This window comes from Triplophysa rosa, linkage group LG23 (assembly GCF_024868665.1).
Source record: "Triplophysa rosa linkage group LG23, Trosa_1v2, whole genome shotgun sequence".
In the NCBI taxonomy this organism is placed as follows: Eukaryota; Metazoa; Chordata; class Actinopteri; order Cypriniformes; family Nemacheilidae; genus Triplophysa; species Triplophysa rosa.
Genome location: NC_079912.1, coordinates 498,310 through 519,242, shown reverse-complemented (window position 1 = coordinate 519,242; position 20,933 = coordinate 498,310). Strand labels below are relative to the sequence as shown.

At 39.9% G+C, this 20,933-nt stretch overlaps 1 protein-coding gene across 4 annotated transcripts; it reads right to left on the bottom strand.

Annotated features, from left to right (window-relative positions):
- Window positions 1–826: 826 nt before the first annotated feature.
- On the bottom strand, window positions 827–20,726 carry LOC130547100 (nuclease EXOG, mitochondrial-like). 4 transcript variants are annotated; one of them, XM_057322767.1, is made up of 9 exons: window positions 20,536–20,726; window positions 20,130–20,282; window positions 19,056–19,195; window positions 18,098–18,174; window positions 17,911–18,025; window positions 12,742–12,891; window positions 10,642–10,699; window positions 4,160–4,351; window positions 2,832–2,942 (listed from the first exon to the last, which is right to left on the bottom strand). In XM_057322767.1, exons 1-8 carry the CDS (start codon window positions 20,657–20,659, stop codon window positions 4,185–4,187), a joined length of 984 nt encoding a protein of 327 aa, XP_057178750.1. In that variant the 5' UTR covers window positions 20,660–20,726; the 3' UTR covers window positions 2,832–2,942; window positions 4,160–4,184. The 4 variants fall into 4 exon arrangements, 3 of the variants coding, with proteins under 3 accessions (XP_057178751.1, XP_057178750.1, XP_057178748.1); XR_008961850.1 differs by lacking the exon at window positions 10,642–10,699; XM_057322768.1 differs by lacking the exons at window positions 4,160–4,351; window positions 10,642–10,699 and having other exon boundaries at window positions 827–2,942.
- Between the last annotated feature and the right edge of the window lie 207 nt (window positions 20,727–20,933).

The following is a 20,933-nucleotide window of genomic DNA, read 5'->3' as shown; positions in this document are numbered from 1 at the left end:
TTCGATAAAAACACAATATGACGAAGTGTATTCTGGTGAATATTATATAGCTCACGCTACAGTAGGTGACTTTACTAGACCGTCATGTGACTTTAGCTAATTAATATTCATGAGGCAAAGGATTTACCTCTGTAGCGATTAGAAATGCGTTGAAGACTCACTTGAGACGTCAAACTACACTCTCAAAGATTCATCTTTTCTATCACCAGGATCACATGAGCTCTGGAGCAATGGCCGTTCTTCAGAGATCTTGTGTCCTTACAGAGAATACATGGAAGTACCCGGATGTGTTCTTGATATCAAGGATGCATGGTATGCAGACTTGCGTGTACCGAACCCTCCTGAAGTCCACGAAGTCGTTGCGGTCCATCCATGCAAGTACATTCTTCCGACCGGTAACCACAAGAGCACAGGTCCGTTCTTCCCGTTCTTGGAACTGAGAAACAGCCAATGATATTTCTAGAATGGGTTCTATATGACGGCGCGAAAGAACTTCCGCTGTGCATTCAGACACATCCATAGCAAGTGCAGAGTTGTTGCTAGAAGGCATACAGCTATGGCCAGAAGTGATGCAAAATCTCGCCATATAATTACAATAAATGACATTAGCTAACGCCACACCTACCCCAACCCTAAACTTAAAATAATAAAAAAAACATTAATCAACTGTTTTCAGCTTGACAAAAATGATGCGGTATTGAAGTGCGCATGCCCAGTGGAGGTAGCTGGAGCCCTTCTAGTCAAAACCCTTTACCAGCGGTCATCTTTTGGGAATTAGCGAGTAATATAGAAAAGTAAATGATTTAAATAATTTATTGATGTACATATTAAATATAATACAGGGCTATAGTACAAAACCTATTTACATTTTTGATATTCAGCGTTTCAATACCTGCAGGCATTGCTGTGTCCCCTTTTATGAAGGTTTTCAGACATTGACCTCTGTTATTCAGAGGTTTCAGACACCTGGATTTACAGAATTAAAAAGAAGGATTTTAACTTTACCATCATTAATAGACTGATAAGCACCAGTTGTAAAAACGTACAGTATATTATATACATGAACTTGAGTAAAATATACTTGGATATATAGGCCCCATAGGCTATATGTAAACAGGTTGTTGTACGTCATAATATGGATCAATCAATCAATCAATCAATTTATTTATGAAGCACAAATTAAAACAACTTACGTTGACCAAAGTGCTGTAAAAAAGTCAAAAACTTAAAATGACATCAACATTAAAATAAACAGACAATAAGAAAAAAATGGATCAGGTCAGCTGTATACTGTACAGTGATTCAGCTCCTGACATTAACATGTATAAACCACACATATCATATCAGCATCATGGACCTGCCTTATAAAGATACTTTTACAGGAAAACTAGACAGAAATATGTATACTTGATTTAAACATGACGGAAATGATATCTGAGCCTGCAGAACACTGTGAAACTAAAACACCACGCACACACACGCACACACACACACGGCTCAGAGCGATTGTAAGGGCATTACTGTACCAGAAGTTGCTGTGTTGCGTAACACGCAGACACATTAGACGCTCGTGTTGCATCCTGAGCCGTTCGGGTTCTTCCACGACTGCTGCCTGTCGTCACACTAAGGGAACGCTTTACCCAAAAATAAAAATTCTGTCATCATTTACTCAACTTCGAGTTGTTCCAAACCTGTATAAATGTCTTTGTTCTGATGAACGCAGAGAAAGATATTTGGAAGAATGCTTATAACCAAACAGTTCTTGGACCCCATTGACTACCATAGTAGGAATAATGCCTTTCTTTTTTTTGTTCTTTTGAACACAAAAGAAGATGTTTGGAAGAAGAGCAAACAGTTCTGGCCACTTTTGACTACCATTCTATAGTAGTCAACGGTCAAAAAGAACTGTTTGGTTACAAGCATTCTTCCAAATATCTTTCTCCGTGTTCAACCAAACAAGCAGCTTTGGAACAACAACAGTAAATAATGACAGAATTTTTATTTTGGGGTGAACTATCCCTTCGAATCACTTAAATACTGACTGCACACTGTGTATAAACTTTCCAGAAGGTTAAATAATACAGTTATTGCTGAAATAAGTCACGACAAAGGGCACTTAAATAGTAACCGGACTATAAGTGGAAAGTTACGAGGCCTGACAGCATCAGAAAGGCTGAACATAAACTTCCAAACCCCCGAAAACTAGATCAAGTTATCCAAGCTCATTTCACAGCGATGTCAATAAGAGCACTCAGAAAGTTAGAGAAGCAGATGGGGAATCTGTAGTCATCATCTGGCCTTCGGTCACGGCTGAGATGCAGAGATTCACATATCAGCATCACTGATACACTGATCACATTAAAGCATGACAGCGTGTATATAATGTTTCATGTTTATTGATGTTTTAATGACGTAAACCTTTGACGATCATGTCAGGAAATATTCTTCAATCAAAGCGCCTTAAGATTCGAGACGCTTCTTTATTTAAAGCTGCCGCTTCAGAGGACTTGACATATGGCGCAAAAGACTTTTAGGAGCACGTTGTGTTTCACATAAGTGATGTAGGCTATTCAGCTTTGGAATTAGAACTGGGCTAATAGCCTAATATCATTTTCCTTTTTCAAACTTTAAATAATAATTGCCATCCTCAGTGTGTTCCTGTGAGAAAATATAGCTTGAATGCACTGTAGGTCGCTTTGGGCGAAAGCGTCTGCTTAATGCATGAATGCAAATGTAAAAAGTTACAGAGGTAAAAACAGACATGGAAAGTAGAAAGGAGAAACACAATCGTGTCTTCATGGGTGCTGTTAAAAGTGTCGGCTCGCGAAGATGCCGGTTGGCATATAGGGGTTGCCATGGCAGCAGGTATTGATGAGGTCCCTGGACAGCAGCAGAAGATGAGTTTGTTCTCCCACAGGGAAAGCAGGTGACCCAGAAGCCTCCTGTTTGCCTCCGAATGAAGACGTCAGCACAATTACACACACACACAAACGACAAGACGACACACAGAAACACATTAGTGTTGGCAAACATGCAAAACATGCATATCACACAGAGATAAATATACATGTAATTTATCATGCATGCGCAACTCAGTTTTTTTACCGGCACGCGCGTTGCAGTAATTGCGTCTGGGAAAGCGCATGCCGTCACCTGGGGAGATGTTGATATTCTAATGAGTTCCAGGTACCACACAGCAGGCAATCGAAGGGCCGAACTCCATCCCACCGACAGCCACGTCTGTCTCTCAGATGTGCGCTCTCAGCACTTTTAATTTTACACGCAGACGTATTACACCCCACGAGTCCATTTCTCAGGAAAATGCATTTTCGAGTGGAAGACGCATTAGAGAGGCCGCACATCCAGCCGATTCACAGAGTCGGACGACATTCTAGTGACTCATGTTTCCTGCTGAATTAATAGGCATCTTGTCGGGTTTTTTTTACCCTGCACAAATGTCTCACTCCACCTCAGCGGCCGCGGGTGCGCGAACGACACGCGGCGCCAGCGTCACAAATCAGAGTTACAGCAGGTGCGCGCGCCGGCGCCATACATCAATTTAATTGGGCAAAAGTGTCGCGCGCAGCAAGAAAACCGGTAAAAGATGGTATTTCCTAAACAAGAGGCTTTTGCCCTATTTTACATGCGTAATAAAGATGCATAAATGCCAAAACATTTCAGCAAAACAGCACGCGGCCTTTATACACACACCATGATGTGTGTTTTGTTTCGTCTGCAAAGTCAAGCATCATTATCAATATTTTTCATATTTGGAGTTAGTACTTGAACAAACCGTTAACTCAAAGTACTGTCATCCTGCGTCTTAAATAAAAGAGTTGATTTCACTTTTGTAAACTGTAAATGCTCACAGTCTACTATACCATAGTCATATAAATCTTTAATGGATAATTGTCCATTTGTACTATATACTGCACCATGGTATAAGAACATGCTGCAAACACGTAGTCTAGAAACTATGACGTGATCACAAAGTGTTTTTAAGTAATAACTCTCTGCCTAGTTTTTGTCCACAATATTTGAGGGCTTCACCACACCAGTACAGCACAACAAAACATTTGGGCGTACATGTAACTAGAAAGATGAACAGTTTATGTTACAAAAATAACAATAAGCAAATCTTGATTTCGTTATACTGTACCTTTAGCTTGTTTTGATTCATTTTTTCAAGTCATCTCAAAGCATCTCAGTGAGACCTGATGAGAAACACTGTGCTCTGAACTGTTCATTCTCTCAACCAACTTCATGAGGAGGATATGAAGATTTGAAACAGTAAGAGTTTCCAGGTAACACCCGCTGGCTGTTTTTCCTTTACTGTCTGTTTCAACTCGTGCTAAAGAAAGACAAAAATACACGAGTCATTTCAACTTGAGTTGTAAAGACATTGGGCACAATTTGTTTTCAAAATGTTCCCCAATCCTTTGATTATAAATATTAAGCACATAAAGCACAATAGTATACCTTACAATTCCTTAGCAGCACCTACTAATAAACAGCATGTGCGTGTGTATGTGATCAGACAAGTTTCTTTTTCTTGAAATAATCACTCAGCTCATCAAATGACACGTTCTTGTGATTGGACACTTGAAGGACAGTCTCAGAGGAGATGATCTGTCCTCACACAGTCGGTCCTGTGAGGACATCAGATGCTTCATAAGATCTGTTCTCTTCAATCATGTCTTACCAAACGGCCACATGGAGATCACTAAGAGAAGAGAGCTTGAACGTCCTCAAGAGACACACCCGCACATGAGTCTCATAAACACACCAACACATCTTACATACAAAACGCGATATATATATATATATACAGTATACAGTATATACAGGAGATTATAACTGTATATACACACGCATACACTGTATGATGATGTTTGACAGAAGCTGTGATGTCATTGGATGAGATGTTTGGGTACATCAGAAGCATTTCATGATGAGATGCGCTGTGGCATGCGAGCTGCCTGCACGTCTAATTACAGCCGGAGGTTTGTGCATGCACCTGCTTCACACGCAGACACACTGTGACACTGTCTCACCACAACAACAACAACACAATCCAATCCAAAACTCAACAGAGATCATAGACTCCTCTTGAGATCAGACCAAAAGGAGATCATCAGCTCGTCGTTTGCACATGATGGAGGGCAGCAAGTGATTTTCTCCATAGGAATTCACTATCACAAACTCAAAATACCTGTGTTTTGCGTCGTTTTCGACTCGATCAAACCATCAAAGGTGTTTTTATTGTGTAGCAAAAGTTGTTGTTCATGAAGGGAGAAGATGCGAGTGTTGACTGGGAACCGGTCCCGGAGATAAAAGTGACTTGTAAACCTGAATCTGCGGTTGGGATGAGCCGAGCCGGAAGACTATCTAAAACGAGGTCTAATGTATCTAAACAACCACCAGGGCCCGTTTCAATAAAGAGGTTCATCCAACACAGAGTTAAAATGTGAACTCTGAGTTGATTTAAACTTTTCAGAACAGCTGATTTGAGTTAGTTCTATCAACTCTGGGTAGACTTACCTTGAGTTAAGTGCTTGCACCACAACTACGACAAGACATGATCAATCGAGCTCCGACATTACCATTCACCATGGCAACGGCACCAAAAAAAGCAACATGGCAGCAGAAAGCGCTTGAGAGCAAGGAACACTTTCTGCTCTGCATACGGTGGATTTACTAATGCGCTGAAAATGACGTATAGATAAATGTACCAATAACCAAACAAATGAATTAGTAAATGAATGAAACGACAGAAATAGTCAAACGATGCTCATGTTCTCACTCCGCACCAGTGCTCTAGTGATGAGTGTGAGACATCATGGTGTATGGGACACTTGTGTCAGACTCTCGTGTCAGTTCCAGACTGATCATCGGTTTGAACCCTGCATGCTCGGAGCAGATTTGGGTAGGAATGGCTGCACATCTAAATTAATTATTTATTACCTTTATTGCTTCACTGCTGCATTTCTTTCTTTCTTTATTCATGCACTTTATTTACACACTTTATTGAGTCATTTCTTATCCTCCATATAGCAAACTAGCATTTGTGAGAACATGGAAGGGAAAGAATCTGCTTTGATGTAATACACGGCCACGATGGCTGATGTTATTGATGTAAGGATGGAGGAGATATATCTACTGTAAAGAAAAATGGTACAGATTTAATAAAAATGCACTGGGAAATGACAAAATTCCACTCGGGTCCTAAATTCCTCTTCTGAATCAAAGTACATCCCTATGAATTAATGCTTAAGTTCACAGAGTAAGTTACTATGGTTACTGACTCTGGGTATAAGTGACCTCTCTTTTAGAAACGGGCTTGATGTACACCGCTTTCTCAGGTTTGACATACTTCACGTTCTGAAACGCAAAACCCAGAGTTTCCCTCATTTCAGGGTTAATATACTCAGAGTTTTCACTGAACCTCCTTTCTGAAACGGCCCCAGGTGTGTATTCCAGAAAGCAGGTTAACTTAACTCAACTCAACTTTATTTATATAGCGCTTTTTACATTTTTCATTGTTACGAAGCAGCTGTAGATAAGATATTGATTATAAGCAAAACAATTAAAGTTGTGCCTGTAAAAACAAGAAAAAGGTGAAAACACAGAAGACAGACATACCCACATACAAAACACTCCACACACACAATATGCACACGTACTAACACACACACACATAGACACACACGGACGCGCACGCACACGGTCCCCACGGTGACAGTCCCCATGTGTTGGTGTGTATTCAGGTTTAGGTCCCCACCGGGACATACAAACATGAACACACACAAGTACGCACGCACACGCTCAGTGAGAGCACACATTTAAGATAAAGGAGAGAGAAGAACAGGTCAAATATAACAGACTATAAATTCCTATATGCAATATTAATTAAGTAAAACTTTAAAATTCTAAAGCAGCCCCCCCGGTCAGGCAAATAGTGCAAAACAGTATGCAAACGGTGGCGAGGAACCCAAAACTCTAATGGAGAAAAAAACCCTCAGGAGAACCCAGGCCCAACCAGGGGATTCCAGTTCCCCTCTGGCAAAAGCTGCTGCCTCTGCACAAGCTCCAGAGAACTTGCACAACAAGGCTAAATAAAATAAATAAATTTACTAATAAGGTAAATTATAGTTTAAGATTATCATATCATAATATCAGATGAAATAGTTTTAGGAGAGTTTCCTGCATCACTGTAGGACTGTGCTTTAACATTTCTGTTCTGATGTTGTCTAAACCGCATGCCTTCCTAGGTTTTAGTTTGTTTAGTGCTTCATTTAATTCTTTCAGACTAATGGGATAGTCGAGAGGATTTTGGTTGTTTTTGATTGTCGATTATCATTAATAATCTAATAGCATTTGAAATTTTGTGGTGGAGACGTGTCAGGTGACCGCGTCCTTCTTTATCCAGCTCTATCATCTCAGCTCTTGTCAGGTCCCCACTTCCCATTCTCCGCTCTACCATCAGGTCAGGCCATGAACTGCATCCTGCTCGCTGTGGTAACCTTGTAACAATGAGACAAGACTGGCTGAGAGTAGAGTACTGTTCTGTACTCTTTGATGCAACAAGTACATCAGTTGTGTTTTTGGTTCCGGTTGATCTAACTAATGCAGCCTAAACCCTCAGAGGATTTATATTATGGAAGAGTAGTGTATGCAAGATTTAAAAGATGCGTCTTTAGTCTAGATTTAAACTGACAGAGTGTGTCTGCCTCCCGGACAGTGCAGGGAAGACTGCTGCCGCGTTTTGGACCAGTTGGAGTTTTTGTAATAAACCTGCAGGGCAACCACCTAACAGTGCATTACAGTAGTCTAGTCTTGATGTCATGAATGCATGAATTAACTTCTCTGCATCTGATAGTGACAGCATATGACGTAGTTTAGATATATTCTTAAGATGGAAAAACACAATTTTACAGGTATGGGCGACGTGACTCTCAAATGACAGATTACTATCGAATACAACGCCAAGATTCTTTGCTGACGACGAGGGTTTTATGGAACATCCGTCAATAGTTAAGCAGTATTCTTGGTTGTTACGTATGGTGGTTTTCGGTCCAATAAGTAACACTTCTGTTTAGTTCAGTAATAAAAAGTTGTTACTCACCCAGTTTTTTATATCGACTATGCATTCCATTATTCGATGGAACTGCTGTGTTTCATGAGGCTTCGAGGAAATATAAAGTTGAGTATCATCAGCATAACAGTGAAAGCTAACTCCAGGTCGCTTTATTATATCTCCTAGAGGTAGCATGTATAATGCGAAGAGCAGAGGCCCTAAGACTGAGCCCTGTGATACACCGTACTGGACTTGGGATTTGCGTGACACCTCATTGTTTATTACTACAAATTGAAAACGTAGGATAAATAAGATTTAAACCATTTCAAAGCTATTTCCTTAATGCCGACGTAATTTTGTCTATGTAGGAGTGTGCTGTGGTCAATGGTATCGAATGCAGCACTAAGGTCTAGCAGCACCAATAACGATATACAACCTCGGTCAGACGCCAATAGCAGACCATTTGTAACTCTGATCAAAGCAGTCTCTGTACTGTGACATGCTCTAAATCCAGACTGGAATTCTTCATTGATGTCATTCCTTTGGAGGAAGGAGCATAATTGAGTTGAAACTACTTTTTCCAGAACTTTAGATATGAAAGGTAGATTCGATATAGGCCTGTAGTTCCTTAGTTCTCTAGGGTCGAGTTGGGGTTTTTTGACAAGGGGCCTTATAACAGCCACCTTATATGCTTTAGGCACATGTCCTAATGTCAGAGATGAGTTAATAATACCAAGAATAGGATCTATAATTTCTGGGAGCATCTCTTTCAGTAGATTTGTAGGTATAGGGTCTAGCATGCATGTTGTTGATTTAGATGATCTAATGATTTTAGACGGTTCTTCGTGATCTACGGTATAAAATAATTGCAATACGCCCTTTTCACATGACGTCACGCATCTTCCGTTCTGCCGCGAAGCAGTGTATCATTACTTCCGCTAGCACTCCAGTTCATAAGGTGGCAGTAATGCACCTATAAGCTGGTTTGCCAACCGCCAGTAAAACTCAAGAAGAAGAAGTTACTTCCGCTAGTGCCTCAGAATGGAGTTTACCAAGTGGCTTGCACATCTGCCACAAATACGTCTAGATGATGTACAATGTCTTGCAGACAAATTTTCGCTAACGACAAGATCAAAGCTAGAGAAAGGATACAAATTCTTCGTTGAACAGTACCTGTTTGATTATGAAGGTAAGTGTTTTGTTTTCTTTTTGTGTTAGCGAAGGTGCTAGGATAAGTACTTGAATACGTGTTCTGTCAGTTTTTTTTCACTGTTGTTAAATTCCAGGACGACGGCAAAATGGAAGTTCTTCTTCTTCTTCTTGTTTGTTGCAAGATGGATGTTATGATACACTGCTTTGCGAAAAGGCGGAAGTTAAGTGACGTCATTGTGAAAAGGGCCTATTTCTCCTTAAGGGCGCTGTAGTTAGTTTGTTCAGCAGGTTTCACTTCTGATTGCATTGTTATAATTTTTTCTCTAATATCTTGGATTTTATATGTGAAGTAGTTCATAAATTCATCACTGCTATGCTGATATACAGGATCAGAAGTCACTGACGATTTATTTTTTGTTAATTTAGCCACCGTGTTAAATAAAAACCTAGGGTTGTGCTGGTTTTCTTCTATTAGTGATGAAAAGTAGGCGGATCTAGAAGTTATTAGGGCTTTCCTGTATTTTCGAATACTATCCTTCCATGCTGTACGAAATACCTCTAATTTAGTTTTCTTAAAGTTGCGCTCCATTTTTCGGGCCGCTTTCTTTAGAGCCTGAGTGTGTTCATTATACCACGGTGTGGGGCTGCCATTTTTAATCTTCTTTAAACGTAGTGGAGCAACTTTGTCTAGCGTTACCGAGAAGGTGGAATTAAAATTTTCAGTGGTAATGTCAAGATCTTCAACGTTATTTCTCATGATTTGAGACAATTCGGGCAGATTATCGAGAAACGCATCTTTGGTAGTTGAAGTTATTGTTCTACCATATTTGTAACAATGAGTTTTANCGTAATGTTTTTATACTGTACAAACTGTATATTCTATCCCCTATCCCTAACCCTATCCCTAAACCTAAAGATCATAGAACACTTTTTGCATTTTTAGATTTGTAAAAAATATTGTTCTGTACAATTTATAAGCTTTTGTGCCCATGAGGACCTCAATTTTGGTCCCCACGGTGACACGAGTCCCCATGTGTTGGTGTGTATTCAGGTTTAGGTCCCCACCGGGATATACAAACATGAACACACACACACACACACACACACACACAGCGAGATGATGTCAGCTTTTATTACAGCCAGAGGTCAAAGTGTCAGGGTATCAAGGTCACGGATAGAACACAGTCAGTGAGTGCAGCTGTGACACGTCAGAGGAGACCTGGTCCTCCTGGCTGAGTCTGGTTTCTCCCGAGGTTTTATTTCCTCCATTTATTTCTCACTGGAGTTTGGGTTCTCGCCACAGGGCATTGTTGGCTGGCTTGCTCACCGGGAAACTGCATTTATTAGATATTATTTACTAGAGTGATCTTGCTTGTTCTATAAACACCGGCATGCACTGTGCTGTGTTTTACCTTTTCTGTGTTTTTCTCCTGTAAAGCTGCATTGGAACAATCCACATTGTGAAAAGCGCTATAGAAATAAAATTCAATTGAACAAAATCAACATCATTAAGGGAACAAACAGTGTAATACAAAAAAGAAAAAACAGAAATGAAGCGCAGGCTCGGGGCACAAATGCACCAGATATGAAAAATGTGCAAATAAACGTCCCTGCTGAAAACTCTGGGTTCTCATGTTCTAAAGCATCACTACAGGGCAGAATCCTATATGAACCATTTCTGGTTCCACGGAAAAACCTACAGAATGAGAACAATGGTACATTCTCACACTTGTACGAAGCTTCATGTTTAAGTGTTTCCAGAGATTTAAAGGGATAGTGAAAATTCTGTCACGAGTGACTCACTCTCGAGTTGTTCCAAACCTTGTAACCGCTTGTAACCGAACCATTCTTGGACCCCACTGACTCCCATAGTAGGACAAATGACAAAAGTGCCCCAGAACTGTGTTCAACAGAACAAAAAAAAAAGATTTAAGTAATCATATAATATATAAAGTAATTATTCCTACTATGGTAGTCAATGGGGTCCAAGAACTGTTTGGTTACAAGCATTCTTCCAAATATCTTTCTGTGTTCTTCAGAACAAAGACATGCAGATTTGGAACAACTCAAATGTGAGTAAATGACAGAATGTTTATTTTTGGGTCAAGTATCCCTTTAAAGAAACCCAAAGTATAAGTAAAGTAAACCCAAAAATATTAACATATACATTTACTGTAATAATTAACTATGGTTGATTTGACTTAACTTTATGACTTGACATCATAATTAGGGTTGTTGTATATATTTATAGTTAAAATATGAAAATGAATAAATGTTTATATAATTTAAATCCTATACAAATATTTCGATATACATGCATGTGTACGTGTTTATGAATAGAAAATAAATATGCACAGTACACAAACGTTTATTCTGAATGCCATTAACCGTTGAACACCCCTAATCACGAAACATAACAGTAAGAGAGATATGAACGCCCTTCATTAAGGTTCAAACAAGCCTCGGAAAATCGATCTGAAAAATTCTCCGAGTTAACTTTTGACACTGGATTAGAGGTCACACGTGTGTCTTGACCTTGTCAGGAAGAGGTCACATGACCTGGAACAACCTACTGTAGATCATAAGATCACACGAGAACGATCATGCGTTCATGAAGCAGCCGAGAGATTTCTTCAGTATCAGCAGAAATCAAGTCTAAACCTCCAGGACTGCGCCGTGTTGAAGATCCGCTCGTAATGCCACGTGTACAACAGACGCAGACAGCTCCTGTGTTCCACCACGGCCAAATCTAAACGTCAAATGCAATTACACGGGCCTTCTGTCAGGAAGCTCAGTGCAGCTGTGGCGAGACGAGACGAGACGAGACGAGATACTCCCTCTCTGATGGCAGATTGAGTTATGGGAAGTTCTTGATCAGATGAGACAACAGTCCGAGAGCTCCAGTCATTGATTTAATATCACACACACACACAGCTCTTCATGTGACGTTTCTAAAGAAATCACCCACCACATTAACCCACTTCCATCTCATCTCTAATCACAGAGTAAAAAAGATATTTTTATGATGTGAAGATGACATACTTTAAAGGCTGGGAGTCTGCCCACACCAGTTTTGTAATGAGGAAAAGATTTCAAGTAAGTGATGACTCAAAAACGTTGATCACGGTAAAATCAGGTCAATCTTTCAAATTCAAGCTTCAACGGTAGACGTACAGACCCAGTAACACTTCCTGGTAAAACAAATGAGGCGAAAACATTCAAGTCTTCTTCTGAGTTTCTTTCTCCAGCAGCTCTCGTTTCTTCTCCAGGTGAAGATTGTTCAGGTAATCATCAGGTGTGATCCCTGCGTCTCTCAGCTCCTCCATCACCTTCTCCAACCGCTGAAGCGTCCGCGCGCTGGCCACCTTACGGCCGCTGATGTACAGCGTGAAGCCTTTGAAGTCCATCAGCTGGCACGAGTCCACCTCACACAAGCTCTTCAGCTCTTCGGCTTTTTCCACTTTAGGGAAAAACGTCAGGCCAGACATCCGCTCTAAATCAGACAGACTCACCTGAAACTCGGTCAGGTGACGGTCGAAGCCGATCGGAGAGTTGGGAACCACAAACGCTCCGAGAGCGCGGGAATCTTCAGATGAATCTCTCTGCACCAGGACCACTTTGTACAGGTGAGTAGGAACAGCGACGTTGTCTTCTCCGATCAGCTGTGAAATGAGACATTTCAATCTTAGTCACTCCAACAACAACAAACACATCCACTGATGCACAACATCTAACAAAACTCATGATCATTTCATTATTTACTTCATTTATTTCCTCAAACGCAAGTGTCTGCCTGCTGGATAAAACCGGTCTTAAAGGGCGAGTTCATCCAAAAACATGAAACATTAAAAACGACCTTCAACTTCAGGATTACTAGTAAACTTTTGCGTTTCACAGAGGAAAGAAATCCGGAATGAAACGAGGCGATTATTAGCAGGACAGTAATGATGGAAGAGTCTGTGTTGAGTGTCACTCCAGCTGCAGGAAAATGATTGACAAGAGTGATGGGGCGGAGTTACACAGAGCACAGAACCAATCACAGAACGGCTGCAATCAGACACTGCCATTACGGAGCATTTATCTCGAGTGAGCCAATCAGACGACAGAACACAAGCCGAGGAGAGTTACAGCACAGTGAAATTATAATGATTATCATAGTGGTGTTAAGTAAACTGGATTAAGACCTCACGCTAGAAAGCTCTAATCTGAAACTATAGATCAAAACCACAAAGCAAAATTAGATTTTAGACGACAGACCGATTCCCTCTCGAATAACTGCCGGCACAGTAGCTATTTCCTAAACTCCCAGGAGATTCCGTGTGGCGTAATCACATAAGTCCGTGAAAATGGGAGTCGGAGAGGCACGTATGCCCCCCGGAGACTCACGGTGTGTAGATGGAGGTCACATGGCTTCTGCCTCAGCTCATTTACAAGAGTTCAGAGCCCGAGGGCACCAATCCCAGATCATGTACACGTCCTGGAAAACCAAAGCTGCCCCTCTGAAGCCATCTGAATCCCCCCACACCTCAGAGTCGGAATTATGACCTGACTAAAGCGAAATCACTCATCAACACTCACGACAGAATTAAGATTGGTATTTTGATATAAAAGCATGGATAAGAATACTGCAATATATGTATATCATTTAATGCTGGATGTGTTGAACTGATTTGAACGGTGTCTGATGGTAACTGATGTCAGAAACTTACAGGAAGACCAACAGCACCACCTACTGGACAACTATTGAAATTGTAATTACAGACCTGCTCAAATTTGTTGGTACCAGTCCACAAAAAATGAAGAATGCACAATTTTCTCTGAAATAACAAAAGCAATTTGCATCCACCATTGTTTATTCCATATTTAATAGAAATCAGACTTTGCTTTTGATTTTTTATTCAACATAATATTGTAAATAATAAAACGAATGAAAATGTCATGGACAAAAATGATGGGAGCCCTAACCTAATATTTTGTTGCACAACCTTTAGAGGCGATCACTGCAAGCAAAGGTTTCCTGTAGCTCTCAATGAGACTTCTGCACCTGTTAACAGGTAGTTTGGCCCACTCTTCCTGAGCAGACTCTGTCTGTGTTCCTCCCACTCATCTGTTAGAAATGTTACTGCTTCCAAATGCATAGAGACTGTGTCTGTCCCTCGAATAATACTACAAAATAACAAAATAGCCAAATCTCAGAGAAAAAATCTGATCGTGATTAAACCTGAGGACAATGTAATAAACGACCATAACAAACTCATAAAGTTCGGCCTACTTAATATTAGATCACTAAATTCAAAAGCAGTTATTGTAAATGAAATGATCACAGACAACAGTTTTGATATACTTTGCCTTACCGAAACCTGGCTTAAACCAAATGATTATTACGGTCTAAATGAGTGTACACCACCAAGCTACTGTTATATGCATGAGCCACGTCCGGTTGGTCGAGGTGGCGGTGTAGCAACAATCTTTAGAGACTTTCTTACTATAACTCAGAGAACGGAGCATAAATTTAAATCATTTGAAGTGCTTGCGTTGAACATAATTGTTCCAATTGACAGTAAAAAACCATTGCTTTCTTGTACGTTGGCTACAGTGTATAGACCCCCTGGTCCCTACACTGATTTACTGAAAGAGTTTGCGGACTTCCTATCGGACCTATTGGTTAACGTTGATAAAGTACCAATTGTCAGAGACTTTAATATCCACGTAGATAGTGCTAACGATGCATTAGCAGTGGTGTTTACAGAGCTATTACACTCTTTTGGAGTAACACAACACATCAATGGACCCACTCATAGATTTAATCATACACTAGACTTGATTATATCTCACGGAGCCGATCTAACCAATATAGATATTATACCTCAAAGCGACGATGTCACTGATCACTATCTTATAACATGTACACTGCGCAATGCAGAAATCAGCCGTTTAACTCGTTATCGACAGGGTAGAACAATTACCTCGACTACTAAAGATAGTTTCGCAAAGAGCTTGCCAGATCTGACTCCTTTAATAACCATACCAATAAATACAGAATCGCTCGATGACATGACCAGCAAATTGGGCACTATTTTCTCTAATACATTAGAAGCTGTCGCACCTATGAAGTCAAAAAAGATTAATGAGAAAAACGCAGCACCATGGTACAATAGCACCACTCGCGCCCTTAAAAGAGAAACACGTAAACTGGAGCGCAAATGGAAACAAACCCAATTAGAGGTTTTTAAAATTGCGTGGAAAGAGAGTGCAAACTGTTATAAAAAGGCACTAAAAGACGATTATACCGGTATTCAGGGACAGGCACTACAATGGTTCAGATCTTACTTATCAGACAGACATCAATTTGTCCATTTAAATGGGGAATCATCAAATCTAACGCAAGTAAATTATGGATTACCTCAGGGATCGGTTTTAGGACCCTTGCTATTCTCCATATACATGCTGCCCCTTGGAAACATTATTAGAAAACATGGAATTAGCTTCCACTGTTATGCAGATGATACTCAGCTATATATCTCATCAAGACCAGATGATTCCTTCCAACTATCCAAATTGGCAGAGTGCATCGACGATATAAAGCATTGGATGACTTGTAATTTCCTTCTTTTAAATTCTAATAAAACAGAAATATTACTTATCGGACCAAAGACACGTGAGCAGAATATTTCGGATTATGACCTGCAAATTGAAGGCTGCACTGTTACTCCAACAAATACAGTTAAAGACCTAGGCGTTATATTAGACAGCAACCTGACATTTAAAAATCACATCTCAAATGTCACAAAAACAGCCTTCTTCCACCTTAGAAATGTTGCCAAAATGCGAAATATTTTATGTGTGGCTGACGCAGAGAAGCTCATTCATGCATTTGTGACCTCAAGACTTGATTACTGTAATGCACTGCTTAGTGCTTGTCCTGCAGCATCAATAAACAAACTACAGTTAGTCCAGAATGCAGCTGCCAGAGTTCTAACCAGGTCCAGAAAATACCATCACATAACCCCAATGTTATCAACCCTTCACTGGTTACCCATTAAGTATCGTATTGACTTTAAAGTTCTTTTAATTACTTATAAAGCCTTAAACGGTTTAGCCCCTACCTACATAACAGAGCTTCTACCACACTACAACCCATCACGCTCTCTAAGATCTCAAAACTCCAGACTTTTGATAACACCTAGAATAACTAAATCCACCAAAGGGGGCGGAGCTTTCTCATACGTAGCACCTAAACTCTGGAATAGCCTTCCCGATACTATTCGAGGGTCAGACACACTCTCCCAATTTAAATCTAGATTAAAGACACATCTTTTCAGCCAAGCTTTCACTTAATGCAAAATATGCTAAATAAACCACCGGGAGGCTGCATTTATTAGATATTATTTACTAGAATAATCTTGATTGTTCTATAAACACCATGCACTGTGCTGTGTTTTACCTTTTTTGTGTTTTTCAGTTTTTCTTATTTTCTCCTGTAAAGCTGCTTTGGAACAATGCACATTGTGAAAAGCGCTATAGAAATAAAATTGAATTGAATTGAAAACTGCTCCAGAGATCTCAGGTTTGATGGGTGCCTTCTCCAGACTGCAAGTTTCAGCTCTTTCCATAGATGTTCCATAGGATTCAGATCAGGACTCTTCAGAACAGTCCAGTGTTTTGTTCCTATCCATTCTTGGGTGATTTTAGGTGTGTGTTTTGGGTCATTGTCCTGTTTGAGGACCCATGACCTGCGACTGAGACACTGGGCAGTACGTTTCGCTCCAGAATGCCTTGATAGTCTTGAGATTGAACTGACGTACCTTCACCTTGGAGTTCAGCTTGTATCTCTTTGGCAGTTCTCCTTGGTTCTTTTTCTACCATTCTCACTATCCTTCTGTTCAATCTGGGGTGGATTTTCCTCTTGCGGCCGCACCCAGGGAGGTTGGCTACAATTCCACAGACCTTAAACTTCCTATTAATATTTGCAACTGTTGTCACAGGAACATCGAGCTGCTTGGAGATGGTCTTGTTTACCTTTACCATGCTTGTCTATTATTTTCTTTCTGAGCTCCTCAGACAACTCTATCCTTTGCTTTCTCTGCTCCATGTTCAGTGTGGTGCACACAATGATACCAAACATTCACAGTGACTACTTTTCTCTGTTTAAATAGCTTGAATGACTGATTACAAGATTGGATACATGTGTGATACTAATTGAAGAAACCAATTAGTTTGAAATATCACTATAATTCAATTATGTTTGATCTTTTCTAAGGGGTACCAACAAATGTGTCCAGGCCATTTTAGAATATCTTTGTAGAATAAGCAATAATTAATCTCTTCCACAGCTTCATTGCTTTATTCTATGACATACCAAAGGCATGCAAGAGTATACATGATACAATAGCTTTTAATTTCATCACTCTTCAGGAGGAATGAAGCATTATTTCAATGAGCTGTAAGGGTACCAACACATTTGAGCACGTCTGTATATATATTATAGAAAACATATACTGTACATTAAAAACATATGTTTCCTTATTTCTATATCATTATTCTTGCTATATCTATTGCTATATTTATTATCAGTTTGTTCCAAATAAATAGCTTGAATCTCACAGAAAATGATCAATTTAGCTGCACATCTAGATTTTTACTCGAAAGGTTTTTAACAAGCAGAAGTAGAGAAACGTCACCTGATAAGAGACGGTTTTCCTGCCGTTCTCATCCACCCGCGGCAGCATCAGAGGTCCAGATACGACCCACACGTCACCAAACTTCTGAGTGAGATCTCTGCAGAACATCTCCAGCCTTACAGGACATGAGTGTAAATGAGAATTAAACACAGAGAGACAACCTTTGTGGGTGTGTGTGTCAACACACCTGTTCCAGAATCCAGCGTTGTTCTCATAGTTCTGTGGGACGATATTGGACAGATAGAAGGTTTCTGCCATCGCTTGCTGTCGAGAGAATAAACAACAGCTAGATTCATTGATCTGTTATAAAATACACATTGCCATCTTGTTTCCTCACATTCCTTCTCTGCAGTACATTGTGTGGAATATTCTTGTATCCCACAATGCAACACCCCTAACATGAGCGTCTATTTTCAGTGTATTAAATGACTCGTTTCACTTTCCCAAGATGACCACAGAACACTGAGATTCATTCATGAAACATGAGCAGAACTCACTTCTGTGTAGATCGGTTACAAATGCATTCTTATGTGAATTATAGCATCAAAGACAATCTGAGTTTCAAGAGCATCAGCAACTTCTCACGCTTGCGACGCATCTTTCAGAAACAAGAGAAGACCAGTGTTCCTTGCTAAAAAACACTAATACAAATTCTTAAGGTTTCAAATACTATTATGTATCATTAAAACCATTTATGTAGCAGTGTGTTTTGGACCTTATTTCAGGAGGATTTAATGGTGTTCTATTGGTCTGCCAGATTAAAGCAAGAAGCCGTGTGCAGCAGTGGGTTACAGTGCATTTTAAAACAGCTGAGGGCGCTGTTGAGTCATTAAACCCCCTCAGCTGTTACTAAATGCACTGTGACCCACTGCTTCACACGGCTTATTGCTTTATTAAACGCTTATTCCATATGCGTTTTCATAAAATAAAGTAAAGAAAGTGATATGTGGGCTATGTAATGCGGTCAGTAGTTTTAAAACGGCTTAGAACTCGGCTCAGCCAATCAGAATCAAGGACCAGAACTGACCGTTAAAACATAACACATCACCAGCAGTGACACCGTTATAGTTTCCATCCAAACCATTAAATCTGTTTCTGTTGTTAAATCTTTCAGTGATTAAATATAATGAAACAGATGGCTGAACCTCAGAGATTTTGTTGTCGCCCGCGGGCGCCATGTGACCCCGCGACCAGCCGCTGCGCAGATAATCCTCATTTCGTGCCGTGAACAGTTCGGGAATGTTCGGATCCGGTTTAAATCTGCAGTGTTTTCTATCGGCTTTACCTGTCGGAGTTTAAATGAGAATCAGTACCCCAACAAATCCAGAATGTTCCCACATATGCTTGTCTGATGGTTACTGGTGGATCGCACCCTAACATGTGACTGATATTTGTAAAACACCCATTAAATATATATATATATATATATACTGTATCTACATGTAAATACAAATTAGAATCACAGAAAAAAACGTGTTAAATAACCAACTGAATGTTATGAATCTGAAAACGGAATTCTTGTAAATCTTTAGAAAACATGGGTGATCTGCAGCATTTGACATCCACCGTCCTCGATCTGCACTCACGAGCCAATGACATTTATTCGTTTCTTCATCATTTCAGTTGTATCAGATTTGGGTTTTTTGTGTTCATGTGTTCAATTTAAGTGATTCCAGACGACATCATCCTCATTATCTCCGTTTATTTCTGTTAAGGTCACACTCTATAGGGAACGTTCCTAATCATTTACAGAATTTTCACATTTCTTTACGTATCTATATTTTATATATAATTGTCAAAGCCTTTAAACAGACAACGAATTGCCATAATCACAATTATTTAATAGACAATTCATCCTTCAGCCATATTTCAGAACCGTGAGAGGCCTAACTCGAAAATGTGACAGTAAATGTTTATTGGAGTTATTTTATAAAGACTGACACGTCTAATTGAACAAAACATGGTGTTAGTGAGTAAAACTGTGAGTTTTGGGGATAAAAATTGCAAATGGTAAGACATGAATCTAAGATGAACCTAACATCACTTAATGTTCATTCCTCTGTTTTAAACCTTTCTATTGTGTTGAAGTCACTGTTATTTTTTCATACATAATTATAGTGGAGTTTTTTTTATCTAAGGTATAAAAATATACAGAAAGAAATGAAGTACCCAACTAAAGTTCGTCCAGTACACCTCTGTAGATGTCAGCCCAAACTCACCCAATAAGCGCTGATCGGACAGGTGCTCCGTCACCCATCTGGGCGTCCGGTGGGTCTGATCATATGATAAAATGTGGTTGAAGTAGAATCGGACGTCAGCGCCGGTTTGTGGCAGACCAACGCGCTCGATGAGCTGATGTGTTGTCGAGCTCGCTGAAGAGAAGGTTTAATCATAACGATCTGTTCAGCATTATATCATGACAAGCATACTGTAGCAAAAACTGTACCATATTACTTGTTATACAGTTCTCTACCATTGTTAATAAACCCTTTCAAAAGACTTTTGTGTAGTATCTGTTCTTTCTAATTTTGTAAATGAAAATATTTGTCATGCATTTGCGAGATCAGGGCTAACTTAGGTGACTTTTAGCACATAAATCTGTGTGATGATGTGAAGTCAGTTTACCGCTCTCTGCTTTCTCCTCCTCGTGTTTATAGAGTTTCAGAGCCACGAGACACGATCCGGTGCTGAACACAGAACCGAACACAAAACCGCTGATGAATCTCACCGATTTCACATGAGACGACATTATCAGACCTCAACAATGTACATCAGATCCAATATCGCAACAGCATCAGACACGTGATGTGAGTGAACAGTGACGACGAAGAGCGCCGTGTGAGCGCTGACGGAGCAACATTGAGAATTCGCTACACCGCCATCTGGCGGTCGGGATACTGAACTACATCTGAATAACATCCATCAATGAGAACAACCCGTGTTCCCGTCGTAAGATTTTAGAATAATTAAGCAAATGAATGTACACTTATATAACAATATAATTATTAGCATATCTATCCAAA